This window comes from Prionailurus viverrinus, chromosome A1 (assembly GCF_022837055.1).
Source record: "Prionailurus viverrinus isolate Anna chromosome A1, UM_Priviv_1.0, whole genome shotgun sequence".
NCBI lineage: Eukaryota > Metazoa > Chordata > Mammalia > Carnivora > Felidae > Prionailurus > Prionailurus viverrinus.
The window spans coordinates 117109325-117129221 of record NC_062561.1 but is presented as its reverse complement, the minus strand read 5'-3'; the positions used below and the strand labels follow the sequence as shown (position 1 = coordinate 117129221).

The 19897-nt window shown below is 38.0% G+C and overlaps 1 protein-coding gene across 5 annotated transcripts in view; it reads right to left on the bottom strand.

Moving 5' to 3' along the window:
* Positions 1-19897, bottom strand: part of ANKHD1 (ankyrin repeat and KH domain containing 1) — a 132944-nt gene that overhangs the window by 69067 nt on the left and 43980 nt on the right. For all 5 annotated transcript variants that reach the window (XM_047860564.1, XM_047860556.1, XM_047860581.1 and 2 more), the window contains exons 8-9: positions 4687-4924; positions 4266-4457 (exon numbers count right to left, since the gene is read on the bottom strand). In XM_047860564.1, the coding sequence (XP_047716520.1) occupies positions 4266-4457; positions 4687-4924 (430 nt within the window). The remainder of the gene's footprint in view (positions 1-4265; positions 4458-4686; positions 4925-19897) is intronic.

The window sequence follows — 19897 nt, the reverse complement described above, 5'->3', positions numbered from 1 at the left end:
TAAACTACTGTTTTCATATGATTTATACCTAAGGGTAACCAGATAGGTGATGAAGGGAAGTTTCTCTTTATGGACATATTCCAGCTATTAAACAAGTAAGGAATAAAAGAAGTGAGAACATCACCACTTTGTAACTCCTAACGAATTAATGGATATAAGCAGTGATCATTTATGGCTAACAATATCACAAAAAGAGATAATCACACATTTACTACCATCTGAAGAAAGTATACAAATACTACCTATGAAGTAGTCTAGTAAAACAAACAAACATGTCATACCCAAATTTTTTCTAGATCTAACTACTACTTTGAAGGAAACCCAAGAGACAGAAAAACAAGTAAAATAAAATCATGGAGATAGAATTAGCAAAACCCATACTGTGGGAAGCCTAAAGGATTAACATTCCATTTCTTCAATCAAAACTTGCAAGGAAATAGAAAGATGGAAGAGAAGCCTGGAAGGGGAGCCCATAGACAAAAGAGACTTAAGAGACATACTGATCAACAGTTGTATAAATCTTACTTGAATCTTAATTCAAAAAAGCCATTAAACATACACACTCACATTTGTAAGAAAAATGTGAAACTGCTTAGACATTTAATGATACTAAGGAATTATTATTTAAAAATTTTAGGGGCGCCTGGGTGGCGCAGTCGGTTAAGCGTCCGACTTCAGCCAGGTCACGATCTCGCAGTCCGTGAGTTCGAGCCCCGCGTCGGGCTCTGGGCTGATGGCTCGGAGCCTGGAGCCTGTTTCCGATTCTGTGTCTCCCTCTCTCTCTGCCCCTCGCCCGTTCATGCTCTGTCTCTCTCTGTCCCAAAAATAAATAAACGTTGAAAAAAAAAAAATTAAAAAAAAAAAAATTTTAGGTAGGGGGTGCCTGGGTGGGGCTCAGTCGGTTAAGCTCAGGTCATGATCTCACCATCCTGGGAGGGAGCCAAGCTGGTGTCAGAGTCTGCATTGACAGCATAGAGGATACTTAGGATTCTTTCTCTCCCTTTCTCTCTGGCCCTCTGCTGCTTGTGTACATATTCTGTCTCTCTCTTAAAATAAATAAACTTAAAATAAAAATGAAAATAAAAATGTTTCTGTAAGTACATATGGTGACAGATGTTAACTAGACTTAGTGTGGTAATCGTTTCACAATATATACAAATATCAACTCATTCGGTTGTATACTTGAAACTAATGTTATATATCAGTTATAGCTCAATAAAAAACAATATTATAAAAATAAATGGGGGATATGGAGAAAGTATAGATGAAATGAGATGGGCCATAAATTAAAAATTGGTAAAGCTGGGTGATAGGCTCTAAGGGTTCATTATACTATTTTCTGTTTGAAAAAATGCCATAACAAAAAAGTTCCTAAAAAAAAAAGGTTCTTGAATTTTTTAAAATGGTATAGGCAATGTATTAAAATATCTGTTGGGTGTTTTTTTAGTGCTACACTCTAAAAAGAACTTCATGTAAGTTAAGCACACTCTAATGTGGAAAAATAATTTTTTAAAATAGTGATCATATAAAAAATTGATTCTCAAACCCTGAGATAGTTCTGGAAACTACATACTTCAAATTACCATAAGTAGCTAAATATGAGACTCCACGGTGGTACAATAGAAAAAACAATGTCAGGAGTTCTAAGTTTAAATACTGTCTGTCACTTATTAGGTTAGTTACCTTAGGGTAACATGATTGAGCACTGTTTCCATATCCATAAGAATGTGTTTAATATTTCTTACTATACCAGGACCAATGGTAATTAATAGAGATCACATGAGAACTGAGCAGAATGTCTGGTGTTCAATAACTTCTTAGTAAACATTTATGCCTTCTTTTAAAAGCCTCTCAAAACAGCAAGACTTTACTTAGAGGGACATGGGAAGACCATAGAAAGGTAACCACTGGTAAGGACTCCTACAGGGGACACAGACAGTTACTGAAAATGGTGGAGGTATAATGACTGATTAATGCATACAATAACTTCAGTGATTAATAACATGTGAGTGCAAGAAGAGTTCAGCTTTTAGGTATGATTGGTTTGTACTTTTGGTCAAAATCTAAACAATCATCTGACCCATTAACAACACTAAGAAATTATTTCAGTAATAATTTAAAAAAATTGCAGCTGAGCTGTAATGAAATTAATGTTAACAGTGAAAGGATGAATAAAGTAATAAGGATGAATAAAATTTTGCTATATATTTTATTTTCCTTTACATATTAATTTCTTTAATATATCAAGTTTTAAAGAATATATCAGACATGGATAAAAAAGAAAAACTTTCTAAAGAATATATAAAGGTATATATCTATCTGTATCAATTTTTTTTTCTGGTATATTCTTATTTTGCTCTATAAACTACAAATATTTCGTTCAAAACTACTTATCTCTTACTAATGCTCAACAATGTATAAAACACAAAAATTTTTTTATTTTTTATTAAAAAATTTATTTAAAGTTTATTCATTTTTGAGAGAGAGAGAGAGAGAGAGAGAGAGAGAGAGAGAGAGAGAGAAAGGCAGACACAGAACTTGAAGGAGGCTCCAGGCTTCACGTTGTCAGCACAGAGCCCAAGGCAGGGCAAGAACCCATGGACCCTGAGATTATGACCTGAGCCAAAGTCAGATGCTCAACTGACTGAGCCACCCAGGCACCCCTAACCACAAATTATTTTAAAACTAAGTACTTCTGCCAAAAATTAAATTCCCACTAGTTCTTTTTTTTTTTTTTTTCTTTTAAGAAGACTTAGAAATGTCAAGAAATCAATAGGCTTAAAAGTATCAAATTATAGGTGTGCCTGGGTAGTAGCTCAGTCGGTTCTCGACTTCAGCTCAGGTCATGATCTCGAGGTCTGTGAATGTGGGCTCTGTGCTGACAGCCTGGAGCCTGCTTCAGATTCTCTATCTCCTCTCTCTCTGCCCCTCCCCCGCTCATGCTCTGTCTCTCTGTCTCTCAAAAATAAATAAAAACATTAAAAAAACCTTTTTTTTAAGTAGCAAATTATAGTCAGTCACTTAAACATCTGACTTTAGCTCAGGTCATGATCTCAGGGTTCATGAGTTTGAGCCCAGCATCATGCTCTCTGCTATCAGCACAGAGCCTGCTTCGGATCCTCTGTCCTCCTCTCTCTGCCCCACCCCTACTTAGGCGCATGTGCACAGCTCTCCGTGTCTTTCAAAACTAAACATATTTTTTAAAAAGTATCAAATTATAACCTCTTATAATGTCATCTCCACCTCCATCTCTCCAAAAGAGACTCGGAGAAGCTAACTTTTCCCTTGCAGAAAGCCTCAAACCATTCAATGGAAAGAGAAGGTCAATGAGAAGCCTATGGTCACTAAACAAACATTAATAACAATAAGAAAACGTTTTTAAAATGACATTTTGGGGGCACCTGGGTGGCTTAGTCGGTTAAGCATCTGACTTCAGCTCAGGTCATGATCTTGCAGTTCCTGAGGTTGAGCTCTATGTTAGGCTCTATGCTGACAGTTCAGAGCCTGGAGCTTGCTTCAGATTGTGTCTCCCTCTCTCTGCTCTGCTCCTTCCTTCCCCCTCTCAAAAATAAATAAACATTGGGGTGCCTGGGTGGCTCAGTCGGTTAAGCATCCGACTTCAGCTCAGGTCACGATCTCGCGGTCCGTGAGTTCAAGCCCCGCGTCGGGCTCTGGGCTGACAGCTCAGAGCCTGGAGCCTGCTTCGGATTCTGTGTCTCCCTCTCTCTCTGCCCCTCCCCCGTTCATGCTCTGTCTCTCTCTGTCTCAAAAATAAATAAACATTTAAAAAAATAAAATAAAATAAAATAAAATAAAATAAAATAAAATAAAATAAAATAAAATAAAATAAACAAACAAACATTAAAAATGCCTTTTTTCAGGGCACCTAGGTGGCTCAGTCAGTTATGCGTCTGACTACTGGTTTCGGCTCAGGTCATGATCTCTCAGTTCTTGAGAATGAGCCCGGTGTCGGGCTCTGTGCTGACAGTGCAAAGCTCCCTTGGGATTCCTTCTCTCCTCTCTCTGCCCCTCCTCCCATTTGTGCTCGCGTTCTCTCTCTCTCTCTCTTTCTCAAGATAAACAAACTTTAAAAATAATAATAATAATAAAAATGACATTTCAGAGGTTTAGGAGCCCAAGAAGAGCAATTCAATTGTGGAGCTGGCTTTCACCTTTTATAGATATAAAACAGTAAGTTTCATTGATAAAGTTACAAAAGCTATATAAAAAGCCTTTTTTTAAAAGGCACTTTTAAAGCCACATACCGGCAGCCAGTAAATATTTAACCAACTCGAGGTGTCCCTCCTGTGAAGCTTCCATTAGAGGTGTGGAGCAGCCAAGTTCTATATCAGCCCCGGCCTTAATCAAGAAGTCTGCAACTTCAGAAAATCCTCCACAGCAAGCCAAAGTCAGAGCAGTTTCTTGGGTTTCTTCCGTCTGGGCATTTATATTTGCTCCTGAGAAAAGCATAAAAGTTTGTAAAACTAGCGGCAAAAGACTTACAATAAAGATATTGCTCTAAACAGCGTTAATGATCTCTCCCAGCTTCTGGGATTCCTTTCAGGGCATGGAAAATTTACTTTATCATCAATGCAAAAAAATATGTTAGTAGTAGTAACCTTGACTGATGACACAAAACATCCAAAGGAAATAGATCTTTTAATTAAAGAAATAAAACTACTTTACCTTGTGCTAAGAGTAGTGCCACCATCTCTTCGTGTCCTTCCCGAGCAGCTTCCATCAAGGGAGTGTATCCTTCATCATTAACCTCTTCAAGATTTGCTCCCCTTTCAATAAGTAGAGCTGCCAATTCAACGTGTCCTCCACAGGCAGCTAGCGTCAACGGAGACTCGAATGAATCTGCAGGCATGTTCACTTGAGCACCACTATCCAAAAGCAAACGTGCTACCTCAACATGTCCATCCTGCAGATTTTCAGAAGTAAAACAAGAAGAAACGTTTTTTGTTTGGTTGTTATTTTGAGTTTTTAAAATTGGAAGAACAGAAGAGATTGAGAAAAGTCAGAAAGGAAGAAAAGGAGATGCACCTTAGATACATATATACTATTATGCCCAGATGAGAAGTGAGCTGACTTTATCAAAAACTCCATTAAAATTACTTTCCCTTAGTTTTGAGCAAGCCCAAATATTGAAAAGAATCAGACTTATGACATATTTACAATTCTAAATAATTTCAAATTTCCACATTCATTGAAGTTCAAAAAACTGTTAAATCCATAGTCAAGAGTAATAGTACCTCAAACAATTATTGTGTATACAACTGCCAGGTAAAATATACCTATACCCTCAAACCTAGGTGTCATGTTGAAGCATAGAAACTTTGTTAGATCTGTTTAAAAAACAAAGACTTGGCAAAAAAATAACAATAAATTCTATGAAGTCATTACCACTAGGGATTATGTCACCAAGGAAAACCCCTGTGGTCTGATAGTAACCTATAATTTGCCTCAGCACTAGCTTGTTACAATGAGGCAAAGAATTTTACAAAGATAAAAAAAATCATGGGGCGCCTGGGTGGCGCAGTCGGTTAAGCGTCCGACTTCAGCCAGGTCACGATCTCGCGGTCCGTGAGTTCGAGCCCCGCGTCGGGCTCTGGGCTGATGGCTCAGAGCCTGGAGCCTGCTTCCGATTCTGTGTCTCCCTCTCTCTCTGCCCCTCCCCTGTTCATGCTGTGTCTCTCTCTGTCTCAAAAATAAATAAATGTTAAAAAAAATTAAAAAAAAAAAAAATCAGTATCGGGGCGCCTGGGTGGCTCAGTCGGTTAAGCGTCCGACTTCAGCTCAGGTCACGATCTCGTGGTCCATGAGTTCAAGCCCCACGTCAGGCTCTGTGCTGACTGCTCAGAGCCTGGAGCCTGTTTCGGATTCTGTGTCTCCCTCTCTCTCTGACCCTCCCCTGTTCATGCTCTGTCTCTGTCTCAAAAATAAACGTTAAAAAAAAATTTTTTTTTAAAAATCAGTATCAATTCACTTGTAAGTAATATTACCATGGGTCCATCTGCACAGACAGTAACGCAATTAATAAGTCACTCTCATGGAGGGTATTCATTCTACCCCTCTATCACCATAAATATCCTTCTTTAGTTTCAAATTCTTTACTTCAAAATTTTATGTAGGCCTTAATTCTTATTGTGCCATATAAAGTCAAATGCTGTGTTGTTCTGTATTTCAAAAATGACCAAAATATTGCTAATGAAAGGCAAAGACTGAGTATAAAAACAAGGTTTTATAAGGTTAGGCAATTCTTTTATTAAAGAATTAATTAAAGAAACCTTAATTAGGTGTGCCTGAGTGGCTCAGTCGGTTAAGCATCCGACTTCGGCTCAGGTCATGATCACACGGTTCCGGAGTTCGAGCCCCATGTCAGGCTCTGGGCTGACAGCTCAGAGCCTGGAGCCTATTTCAGATTCTGTGTCTCCCTCTGTCTGCCCCTCCACTGCTTGCACTCTGGCTCTCTCATTGTCTCAAAAATAAATAAACATTAAAAAAAAAATTTTTTTTAGGGGCGCCTGGGTGGCGTAGTCGGTTAAGCGTCCGACTTCAGCCAGGTCACGATCTCGCGGTCCGTGAGTTCGAGCCCCGCATCAGGCTCTGGGCTGATGGCTCAGAGCCTGGAGCCTGTTTCCGTTTCTGTGTCTCCCTCTCTCTCTGCCCCTCGCCCGTTCATGCTCTGTCTCTCTCTGTCCCAAAAATAAATAAACGTTGAAAAAAATAAAAATTTAAAAAATTTTTGTTAAATAATAAAAAATAAAGAAACCTTATTAAATGTTAGATTTCAGTATCCAACAAAAATTTCATTATATTTAACTAAATGACTAGCCCACCAACTTTAATCACTGTTGACATGATGTCAAAAACAAATAACTTGGCATTAAAATTTCAGTTCTACTAAAACAAAAATAAAACTAAAATTCTATCTTTACTATTAAACACTAACCCTTCAGATATATGTAAAATCATGCACGCGCGCACACACACACACATATTTTTTTTAATATGAAATTTATTGTCAAATTGGTTTCCATACAACACCCAGTGCTCATCCCAACAGGTGCCCTCCTCAGTGCCCACCACCCACTATATATATATATTTTTTTTAAGGTAGGCTCCATGTCCTGCACAGAGCCCAACCAATGCTGGGATCAAATTCACTACTTTGATATCATAATCTGAGCTGAGATCAAGAGTCAGACACTTAACTGACTAGGCCAACCAGGTGCCCCTAAAATAAAATGTATTTTAACCAAATTACTGCATTAAGTTATTTGGCATTTGAAATACATTTCTAATTTAAAAGGAAAAAGAATTTATGAGTATTCACAGATCAGGGAACTACTGTTGTGCATAGCTCCTCTAGCTCCCAATAGTTTTGTGTGAATTTACTTCAATTTCTTCATTGACTCTGCTACTCTGCTGCCATATCTTGAGTACATATATTAAGAGAAAAATTACACTAAGCACTTTTTGCTTTAATAAACAATATTTATTTTGCCAAAGGAAAATATAAGAAGTAAAAACAGAATAATCCAATCTCAAAGGTCTAATATCATTATTAGAATTTTTTTAAATTATAAGACTTTAGGGGCGGCTGGGTGGCTCAGTCGGTTGAATGGCCAACTTCAGCTCAGGTCATGATCTCGCAGTGAGTTCGAGCCCCGCATCAGGCTCTGTGCTTACAGCTCGGAGCCTGGAGCCTGCTTTGGATTCTGTGTCTCCCTCTCTCTAGCCCTCCCCCGTTTGTGCTCTGTCTTTCAAAAATGAATAAATGTTTAAAAAATTAACAAAACATATAAGACTTAGAGTTTTAACCATAGATCTGTAGCTGGTAATGCACTCACTCTCCTATAATAAACAACTGTAAAAATTGGGCAAAAGAGATAAAGCAACTGGAGGCATGAACCACACCCAGCCTAAGGCTAGGCACTAATAAAAGGCAGCGCATAAGTTGAACCCTACATTCACTACAACTTTCTCTCTTTAGGCATCTCCCAAACCATGGTCTAAGGAAACTGAAAGCTAAACAAAGAGTGAAGATCTCTTTCAGCAAAGAAAACAAAGATGAGAATACAAGGCAGCCAAAACAGTTAGGACCTGGGGAGATGGGCAGGATACCTGAGGAAAAACAATACAGAGAAGAAGTCTCAAAAATCTATACAAAATTATCTTCTCCAAAAACTTGGGCAACTGCTGAGTTGAACACACTGAGGATGATACTCCAGGATGCCTAGTAGAGATTGGGTGCTGAAAGGTTGGAGCTTTGGGAGTTCAGACTCAGGCAGAATAGAAAGATCATGGTGAATATACAGGATGTCATTTGAGATGGTATAGATCCATACTAAGGAATACCCAAAGATCAAGGAGGAAGGAACCAGTAATTTAAGAGAAAAGATGAATTAGGGGCACCTGGGTGACTCAGTTGGTTAAGTGTCCGACTTCAGCCAGGTCATGATCTCGCAGTTCACTAGTTCAAAGCCCCACATTGGGCTCTCTGATGTCAGCACAGAACTTGCTTTGGGTCCTCTGTCCCCCTCTCTCTGCCCCTCCCCTGCTTGCATATGTCCCCCCTCTCCCTCTCTCAAAGATAAACGTTAAAAAAAAAAAGAGTAAAGATGAATTTAATCCTCAATATGATTAGAGTGATCCATTGGTAATTTAACTGCCTGCTAGAACAAAATTTAACAGTTTAAAAAGAATGACAGGATAGGGGTACTTGGGTGTCTCAGTCGGTTGAGCATCGAACTCATGGTTTCGGCTCAGGTCGTGATCTCATGGGTTTGTGAGATTGAGACCCACATCAGTCTCCATGCTAAGTGCAGAACCTGCTTGAGATTTTCTCTCTCTCTCTTTCTGCCCCTCCCCGGCTTGCATGTGCACACGTGCAGTCTCTCAACATAAATTAACCCAAAAATATTGTTTTTTTGTTAAAAGACAGGATAATCAAGATCCGTGAAAAGGAATAATCCACAGCATATGACTTACAGCTAAAAATACTAGACATATTAAAAGGCAAGAAAATATAATTGTCAAGATATAAAATAAACAATAAAAATAGACCTAGAAGCAAATCAAATATAGATGATTTTTAAAAAGGGGCAATTAATGATATATTAAAGAAAATAAAGGGGAGAAAACGAATAAAAAATAAATTGCAGGGGTGCCTGGATGACTCAGTCGGTTAAGTGTCCAGCTCTTGGTTTCAGCTCAGGTCATGATCTCACGCTTTTGTGAGTTTGAGCCCCACGTCAGGATCTGTGTTGGCAGCAGAAGCCTGCTTGGGATTCTCTCTCTCTTCATCTCTCTCTGCCCCTTCCCCACTTGTGCTGTCTCTCTCAAAATAAACTTTAAAAAAATAATAAATTTCAACAAAGAATCAGAATATAAGAACACCACATCAATAATAATTATTATATTTTTAAGTAAGCTTCATATCCAGCACGGAGCTCAACGGTTTGCACTCATGACCTTGAGATCAAGACCTGAGCTGAGATCATGAGTCTGACACTTAACCAACTGAGCCACCCAGGTGCCCCTCATTAAATGTAAATGGTCTAAACAAACCAATTAAAATACTAAGACTGACAGAGTGGATTACAAAACATGACCTAAAAATACACTGTCTGCAAAAAAAATCACTTCAGCATAACAATATAGGCATATCAAACATATCAAAGATTGAAAGGAAAGGGCAAAAACATTTATCAATGGAAAACAAGAGTAGCTATAATAATATCAGGAGCCATATTAACAAATTAGACCTCAGAACAAAGAAGATTACCAGAGAAAAACTTCACATAATGATCAAAGTGCAATCGTGAAAAAGACAAATAGCAATTCTGAAAATGTGTATGTACCAAACAACAGAGCTCCAGCATGTGAAAAAATGAACCAACGAAATGAAACACACAAATCCATAAGTACAAGTACAGATGAAGATTATAACACACTTCTCTCAACAATTGTTAGAAAAACTAGACACAAAAATTAAAAAAAAATGTAGAATTCTACCATCAATCAATAGGATCTAATTGATATTTATACAACACTCCACCCCTAACCAGCAAAATATACATTGTCCTCAAATGCACAGGGAATATATGTCCACATCTTCGCTATGAAGCAAACTTCAAACATTTTTAAAAACTAAAATAATATAGAATGTACTTTCTGATCACAATGGAACCAAACTAGAAACCAGTAACAGAAAGATAACAGGAAAATGTTCAGATGTTTGGAAACTAAATACACATCAAAATAAACTATGAGTCACAGAGTAAGTCTCAAGTGGAATAAAAAAAAAATACATGGAACTGAATGAAAACAAACTACAACATATTAAAATTTATAAGACACAGCTAAAGTAGTGCTGAGAGGGAAACTTATACCTCAAAGTGCCTAAAATTAGAAGAGCAGAAAAAAAACAACATCATAACCTAAGCTCACGTTTTATTTATTTATTTTTATATTTATTTTTTTTTAATATATGAAATTTATTGTCAAATTGGTTTCCATACAACACCCAGTGCTCATCCCAAAAGGTGCCCTCTTCAATGCCCACCACCTACCCATCCCTCCCTCCCACCTCCCCATCAACCTTCAGTTTGTTCTGTTTTTAAGAGTCTCTTATGCTTTGGCTCTCTCCCACTCTAACCTCATTTTTTTTTTCCCCTTCCCCTCCCCCATGGGTTTCTGTTAAGTTTCTCAGGATCCACATAAGAGTGAAAACATATGGTATCTTTCTCTGTATGGCTTATTTCACTTAGCATCACACTCTCCAGTTCCATCCACGTTGCTACAAAGGGCCATATTTCATTCTTTCTCATTGCCACGTAGTACTCCATTGTGTATATAAACCACAATTTCTTTATCCATTCGTCAGTTGATTGACATTTAGGCTTTTCCCACAATTTGGCTATTGTTGACAGTGCTGCTATAAACATTGGGGTACAAGTGCCCCTATGCATCAGTACTCCTGTATCCCTTGGGTAAATGTCTAGCAGTGCTACTGCTGGGTCATAGGGTAGGTCTATTTTTAATTTTTTGAGGAACCTCCACACTGTTTTCCAGAGTGGTTGCACCAGTTTGCATTCCCACCGACAGTGCAAGAGGGTTCCCATTTCTCCACATCCTCTCCAGCATCTATAGTCTCCTGATTTGTTCATTTTGGCCACTCTGACTGGCGTGAGGTGATATCTGAGTGTGGTTTTGATTTGTATTTCCCTGATGAGGAGCCACGTTGAGCATCTTTTCATGTGCCTGTTGGCCATCCGGATGTCTTCTTTAGAGATGTGTCTGTTCATGTTTTCTGCCAATTTCTTCACTGGATTATTTGTTTTTTGGGTGTGGAGTTTGGTGAGCTCTTTACAGATTTTGGATACTAGCCCTTTGTCCGATATGTCATTGGCAAATATCTTTTCCCATTCCGTTGGTTGCCTTTTAATTTTGTCGATTGTTTCCTTTGCTGTGCAGAAGCTTTTTATCTTCATAAGGTCCCAATAGTTCATTTTTGCTTTTAACTCCCTTGCTTTTGGGGATGTGTCAAGTAAGAAATTGCTGTGGCTGAGGTCAGAGAGGTCTTTTCCTGCTTTCTCCTCTAGTGTTTTGATGGTTTCCTGTCACATTCAGGTCCTTTATCCATTTTGAGTTTATTTTTGTGAATGGTGTAAGAAAGTGGTCTAGTTTCATTCTTCTGCATGTTTAACCACACATTTTAAAAGCCTACAGGGTGCCTGGGTGGCTCAGTCGGTTAAGCATCTGACTTCAGCTCAGGTCATGATCTCACAGTTTCTAGGTTTGAGCCCCGTGTTGGGCTCTGTGCTGACAGCTCAGAGCCTGGAGCCTGCTTCAGATTCTGTGTCTCCCTCTCTCTCTCTGCCCCTCCCTGGCTCACACTGTCTCTCTCTCTCTCTCTCTCAAAAATAAATAAACATTTTTAAAAAATTCAAAAGCCTAGAAAAAGAAGAGCAAAATGTATCTAGAGCAAGCAGAAGGAAGGAAATTCTAGAGAATAGATTAGAATTATACTCAATGATGAAAAACTGAAAGCTTTCCCCCTAAGATCAGGAATAAGACAAGGATGTCCACTCTCACCAATTTTATTCAACATAGTACTAAAGGTCCTACCCACAGCAATCAGACAACAATAAGGAAATACAATTTTGTATCCAAATTGGTAAAGAAGAAGTAAAACTTTCACTGTTTGCAGATGTTATGATACTACATATAGAAAACCCTAAAGACTCCACCAAAAAACTACTGGAACTGATAAATGAATTCAGTAAGGTCACAGGATACAAAATCAATGTACAGAAATCCATTGCATTTTTATACACTAATAATGAAGCAACAGAAAGAGAAATTAAGAAAGCAAACCTATTAATAATTGTACCCAAAATAATAAAATACCTAGGAATAAATCTAATCAAGGGGATGAAAGACCTATCCTCTGAAAACTATAAAATACTAACTGATGACAGAAATTTAAGACACACAAATAAATGGAAAGACATTGCAGGCTCATGGACTTGAAGAACAATTATTGTTAAAAAGCCCATATGACCCAAAGCAATCTACAGATTTAATGCAATCCCTATCAAAATACCAATGGCTTTTTTTTCACAGAACTAGAATAAATAATCCTAAAATCTGTATGGAACTACAAAGGACCCCAAATAGCCAAACAATCTTGAAAAAGAAATACAAAGCTGGAGGTATCACAGCTCCAGATTTCAAGTTATACTACAAAGCTGTATTAATGAAAACAGTATGGTATGGGAACAAAAATAGACACAAAGATCAATGGCAAACCCGCAATTATACAATCAATTGATCTTCTGCAAAAGAGGCAAGAATATGTCAGGGGAAAAAGACAGTTAAAAAAAATTTTTTTTTAATTTAATTTATTTTTTATTTTCTAAAATTCACATCCAAATTAGTTAGCATATAGTGAAACAATGATTTCAGGAGTAGATTCCTCAATGCCCCTTACCCATTTAGCCCATCACCCCTCCCACAACCCCTCCAGTAACCCTCAGTTTGTTCTCCATTATTTATGAGTCTCTTCTGTTTTGTCCCCCTCCCTGTTTTTATATTGTTTTTGCTTCCCTTCCCTTACGTTCATCTGTTTTGTCTCTTAAAGTCCTCATATGAGTGAAGTCATATGATTTTTGTCTTTCTCTGACTAATTTCACTTAGTATAAACCCTCCAGTTCCATCCACGTAGTTACAAAGGGCAAGATTTCATTCTTTTTGATTGCCGAGTAATACTCTATTATATAGCTATACCACATCTTCTTTATCCATTCGTCCATCGATGGAAATCTGGGCTCTTTCCATACTTTGGCTATTGTTGATAGTGCTGCTATAAACATGGGGGTGCATGTGTCCCTTCGAAACAGCACACCTGTATCCCTTGGATAAATGCCTAGTAGTGCAATTGCTGGGTCATGGGATAGTTTTATTTTAGTTTTTTGAGGAACCTCCATACTGTTTTCCAGAGTGGCTGCACCAGCTTGCATTCCCACCAACAATGCAAAAGAGATCCTCTTTCTCTGCATCCTCGCCAACATCTGTTGTTGCCTGAGTTGTTAATGTTAGTCATTATGACAGGTGTAAGGTGGTATCTCATTGTGGTTTTGATTTGTATTTCTCTGAAGGTGAGTGACATTGAGCATTTTTTCATGTGTCGGTTGGCCATCTGAATGTCTTCTTTGGAGAAGGGTCTATTAATGTCTTTTGCCCATTTCTTCAGTGGATTATTTGTTTTTTGGGTGTTGAGTTTGATATGTTCTTTATAGATTTTGGATACTAACTCTATCTGATGTCATTTGCAAATATCTTCTCCCATTCTGTTGGTTGCCTTTTAGGTTTGTTTTTTTTTTTTAACGTTTATTTATTTTTGAGACAGGGAGAGACAGAGCATGAACAGGGGAGGGTCAGAGAGAGGGAGACACAGAATCTGAAGCAGGCTCCAGGCTCTGAGCTGTCAGCACAGAGCCCGACGGAGGGCTAGAACTCACGGACCGCGAGATCATGACCTGAGCCGAAGTCGGACGCTTAACCGACTGAGCCACCCAGGCGCCCCATTGCCTTTTAGTTTTGCTGATTGTTTCCTTTGCTGTACAGAAGCTATTTATTTTGATGAGGTCTCAGTAGTTCATTTTTGCTTTTGTTTCCCTTGCCTCCAGAGACGTGGTGAGTAAGAAGTTGCTGTGGCCAAGATCAAAGAGGTTTTTGCCTACTTTCTCCTCGAGGATTTTGATGGTCTTACAGTGAGGTCTTTCATCCATTTTGAGTTTATTTTTGTGTATGGTGTAAGAAAGTGGTCCAGCTTCATTATTCTGCATGTCACTATCCAGTTTTCTCAGCACCACTTGCTGAAGAGACTGTTTTTATTCCATTGGATATTCTTTCCTGCTTTGTCAAAGATTAGTTGGTCATATGTTTGTGGGTCCATTTCTGGGTTCTCCATTCTGTTCCATTGATCTGAGTGTCTGTTCTTGTGCCAGTACCATACTGTCTTGATGATTACTGCTTTGTACTATAGCTTGAAGTCTGGGATTGTGATGCCTCCTGGTTTGGTTTTCTTTTTCAAGATTGCTTTGGCTATTCAGGGTCTTTTCTGGTTCCATACAAATTTTAGGATTATTTGTTCTAGCTCTGTGAAGAATGCTGGTGCTGTTTTGATAGAATTGCATTGAATATGTAGATTGCTTTGGGTAGTATCAACATTTTAACAATATTTGTTCTTCCTATCCAGGAACATGGAATCTTTTTCCATTTTTTTTTTGTGTCTTCTTGAATTTCTTTCATAAGCTTTCTATAGTTTTCAGCATATAGATTTTTCACCTCTTTGGTTAGATTTATTCCTAGGTATTTATGGTTTTTTGTGCAACTGTAAATGGGATTGATTCCTTGATTTCTCCTTCTGTCGCTTCATTGTTGGTGTATAGGAATACAACCGATTTCTGTGGGTTGATTTTATATCCTGCAACTTTGCTGAATTCATGAATCAATTCTAGCAGTTTTCTGGTGGAATCTTTTGGGTTTTCCATATAGAGTATCATGTCATCTGCGAAGAGTGAAAGTTTGACCTCCTCCTGGCCGATTTGGATGCCTTTTTGTTTCTTTGTGTTGTCTGATTGCAGAGGCTAAGATTTCCAATACTATGTTGAAGAAAAAGACAGGTTCTTAACAAATGGTGTTAGGGAAGGGGCACCTGAGTGGCTCGGTTGGTTGAGCGTCTGACTTCGGCTCAGGTCATGATCTCGCGTTTTGTGGGTTTGAATCCCGCATCAGGCTCTGTGCTGACAGCTCAGAGCCTGGAGCCTGCTTCAGATTCTGGGTCTCCATCTCCCTCTGCACCCCGCCCCCCACTCTGTCTCTCTCTCCTTCAAAAATAAATAAACATTAAAAAAAATTTTTTTTAAATCATGTTAGGAAAACTGGACAGTTACATGCAAAAGAATGAAATGGGACTACTTTCTCACACAATACATAAAAATAAATTTAAAGTGAATAAAAGACAAAAGACCTAAATGTGAGACATGAAATCATAAAAATCCCAGAAGAGAGAACAGGCAGTAGTTTCTGTGACATTGGCTATAGCAACATTTTTCTAGATATGTCTCTTGAGCCAATGGAAATGAAAGCAAAAATAAACTAATTGGGACTATCTCAAAATAAAAAGCATCTGTACAACAAAGGAAACAATCAAGACAACTAAAAGACAACCTACTGAATGGGAGAGAATATTTGCAAATTTCATATGCAATAAAGTGTTAGTATCAAAAAATATAAAGAACGTTTACAACTGAACACCCAAAAAAACAAACAACCAAACTAAAAATGGGCAGAAGACAAATAGATATTTCTCCAAAGATATACTGATTGCCAACAGACTCATGAAAAGGTGCTCAACATTACTGAAATGCAAATCACAGCTACAAAGAGATACCACCTCACACCCATCAGAATGGCTAACATCAACAACACAATAAACAGCAAGTGTTGGCAAGGATGTAGAGAAAAAGGACCCCTCATGCACTATTTGGTGGGAAAGCAAACTGGTGTAGCCACTGTGGCAATGAGTATGTAGGTTCCTCAAAAAATTAAAAATAGAACTACCCCACGATTTGTACTACTGGATATTTATCCAAAGCATACAAAAACATTAATTCAAAAGGATATATGCACTCCTGTTTTTTTTTTTTCTTTCAACGTTTATTTATTTTTGGGACAGAGAGACAGAGCATGAACGGGGGAGGGGCAGAGAGAGGGAGACACAGAATCGGAAACAGGCTCCAGGCTCTGAGCCATCAGCCCAGAGCCCGACGCGGGGCTCGAACTCACGGACCGCGAGATGGTGACCTGGCTGAAGTCGGACGCTTAACCGACTGCGCCACCCAGGCACCCCTGCACTCCTGTTTTTATTGCAGCGTTATTTACACTAACCAAATTATTGAAGTGGTCTAAGTGTCCATCAATAGATGAATGGACAAATAAATGGTACATATATACGATGGAATATTATTCAACCATAAAAAAGAATGAAATCTTGACATTTGCAACAACATAGATGGAGCTAGAGAATCCACTCATGTGAGGAATTTAAGAAACAAAACAAATGAACAAAGGGGAAAAAAAAGAGAGAGACAAACCAAGAAATAGACTCTTAACTGCAAAGAACAAACTGATGGTTACCAGAGGGGAAGAGGAGTGGGGAGAGCATGGGTGAATAGGTGATGGGGATTAAAGAGTACACTCACCATGATACGCACTAGTACACAACTGCTGAATTAATTTATTGTACACCCAAAACTAATCTAACGCTGTATGTTAAATATACTGGAATTAAAATAAAAATAAAAACTTAAAAAATTTTTTTAAAAATTACACAAACTAGAAATGAATTAAAGTAATTGAAAAAAGACTAAACTCAAAACTGGCAGAAGGAAGGAAATAATAAAGGTTAGAGCAGAATAAATGAGACAGAGAATAGAAAAAGAGAGAAAAGTCAAAGGGGGCACCTGGGTGGCTCAGTAGGTTGAATGTCTGACTTCAGTGCAGGTAATGATCTCACGGATTGTGAGTTTGAGCCCTGTGTTTGGGTCTGTGCTAACAGCTCAGAGCCTGGAGCCTGCTTCAGATTTTGTATCTCCCTCTCTCTCTGCCCCTCCCCTGCTTGTACTCAGTCTCTCTCTTTAATAAACATTAAAAAAAAAAAAAAAACAATCTAAAGGAACCCTGAAAACAATCTTGAAAAAGAAGAACAAAGCAGGAGGATTCACATTTCCTGATTTCAAAACATGTACAAACCTATAATAAATACAACATTTGGTATGGGAATAAAGACAGACACCTAGACAAAAGGAAGAAAGGAAAGATTCCAGAAATAAACCCTTGCATATATGGCCAAATGATTTTTGACAAGGATGTTAAGACCATTCAATTAGGAAAGGTCAGGTTTTTTTTTAAACAAATGATGCTGGGAAATCTATATAACCACATGCAAAACAATGAAGCTGGACCATTACCTGACAACATATGTAAAAATTAACTCAAAAGGGATCAAAAACCTACAACTATAAAACTCTTAGAAGAAAACATAGGACAAAACTTCATGACATAGGATTTGGCAATGATTTTTTGGATATAATACCAAAGGCATAGGCAGCAAAAGAAAAAATAAACAAATTGGATTTCATTAAACTAAAAACTTTTACATACATGGGCGCCTGGGTGGCTCAGTCATTTAAGTGTCTGACTCTTCATTTCAGCTCAGGTCAGGATCGCACAGTTCCTAGGATTGAGCCCTGCATCGGGCTCTGCACTGTCAGCAGAGTGTGACTGGGGTTCTCTCTCCCCCTCTCTGCCCCTTCCCCGCTGTCTCTCTCTCAAAATAAATAAATAAACTTTAAAATAAATAAATAATAAAAACTTTTATATAAAAGGGCACTATTCAACAGAGTAAAAAGGCAACCAACAGAATAGGAGAAAATACTTGGGTATATTTATAATGGGTTTAAGAGATTAATATCCAAAATATATAAGGAAATTCTAAAACTCAAAAACAAAAAACAACCAACCTAATTCAAGAACAGTAAAAGGATCTGAATAGACAATTTAACAAAGAAGATACTCAAATGGCCAATAAGCACATGAAAAGATGATCTACATCACAATCATTAGGGAAATGCACATCAAAACCACAATGGGATACCACCTCACAATCATTAGGATGGCTGCTATCAAAAAAAAAACTCCAGAAAATAACAAGTGTTAGTGAGAATATGGAGAAATTGGAACCTCTGTACAGTGTAGAAAGATAAAACTGGTAAAACCGCTGTGGAAAAACAGTAAGTGGTAATTCCTCAAAAAATTAGAAACACCATATGATCAAGCAATACCACTCCTACGTATATACCCAAAAGAACTGAAAGCAGGGACTTGATCAGATACTTGTACAGGTATGTTCAAAGCAGTATTATACACAGTAACTAAAGCACGGAAGCAACCCAAGTGTCCACCATAGGATGAATGAATAAGCAAAATATGTTATATACATAAAATGAAACATTATGCAACCTTAAAAAAGTAAGGAAATTCTGACACATGCTACGATTTGGATAAATCTTGAGAAAAATATGCCAAGTGAAATAAGGCGTCAAAAAAAGACAAATCCTGTAAGATTCCTCTTTTTTAAATTAATTAATTACAGTAAAACCTTGGATTTTGAGTAACTTGTTCTGCGAGTTGGTTCCACAAGAGAAGCAAACATTTCTAATCAATTTTAACTTGATAAACGAGCGACGTCTTGCAATACGAGTGGTACGTAATGCTGAACATCACATGATCAAACTGAGTCAATGGTTCTCCCTCTCCCTTTCTCACTTGCTTGCTGCTGGATTGTGGGTGATCATCTCTCATGCTCAGATGCTTGGGCTCAAGCCATGGTATTTGGCAGAAAACAGTGATTTTTCAGAACACAAGAAAGTGCCCACAACTGGCACAAGTGTATTTTTTGTCACTTCAAAGCACCTATGGACAGTCCTTTGCTTTTCCATTCAAGTGGAAGTTTAGGAATGCTTTGCTTCATTCCAGGTCAGGCTGCCTGCAGATAGTTATAGACCCTTTCCTGTGCTGTCTTATTGCCAGTTACATTAAATACAGCATACGACAAGAGTTTATTAATACTGTACTATAGTCAACAGCCATGGGAGCATATAAAATGGACCCCATGCAGAAACAGGTTGAAAAGAAAGGTGTTAAGAATAAAGAGGTGATTACAGTGGAAGTTAAGAAGGAAATCATCAAGAAGTACAAATGAGGTATGTGAGTGGCCGAGAATGCAAGATTTTATAAGTCTACATTTGCATCTCGTCTGCAGAGGAGGAGAAAAAGCAGAGGATTCCCTCACTTGAAATGAGATTAAGGAGCTGTATAAAATGTGGGAAACGGCAAAATTTTGTAGAAAAGTACCACCCATACAAGGCTGTAGCAGTGTGAGCGATGAATCTGTTTAATGACAATGCAAAGTCACATTTCTAGGAAATCCTCAAAATGAGGCAAAACCAAGTGTCATTGAGTAGGTTACTTGTTGAAGTTGCATGAAAAGAAAAAGATTCCACTGAGCAAAGAGACAGCAGTAATTCCATTAGTGATAGTGAAAGTCGTCCTACACAATAACCCTCCTCTCTCATCTCCCTCACACCAGCCACGAATGTTTTCAAAGGGAAGTGCAGGTTAATTTGTTTATCTTTCTTTATATTTTGTATTTTATTTAATATTTTTTATTATATTACTGTATTGCAATTATTTTTATGTGAATATTTTTTGGTTGTGGAACGAATCATCTGAGTTTCCCTTATTTCTTACAGGGAAA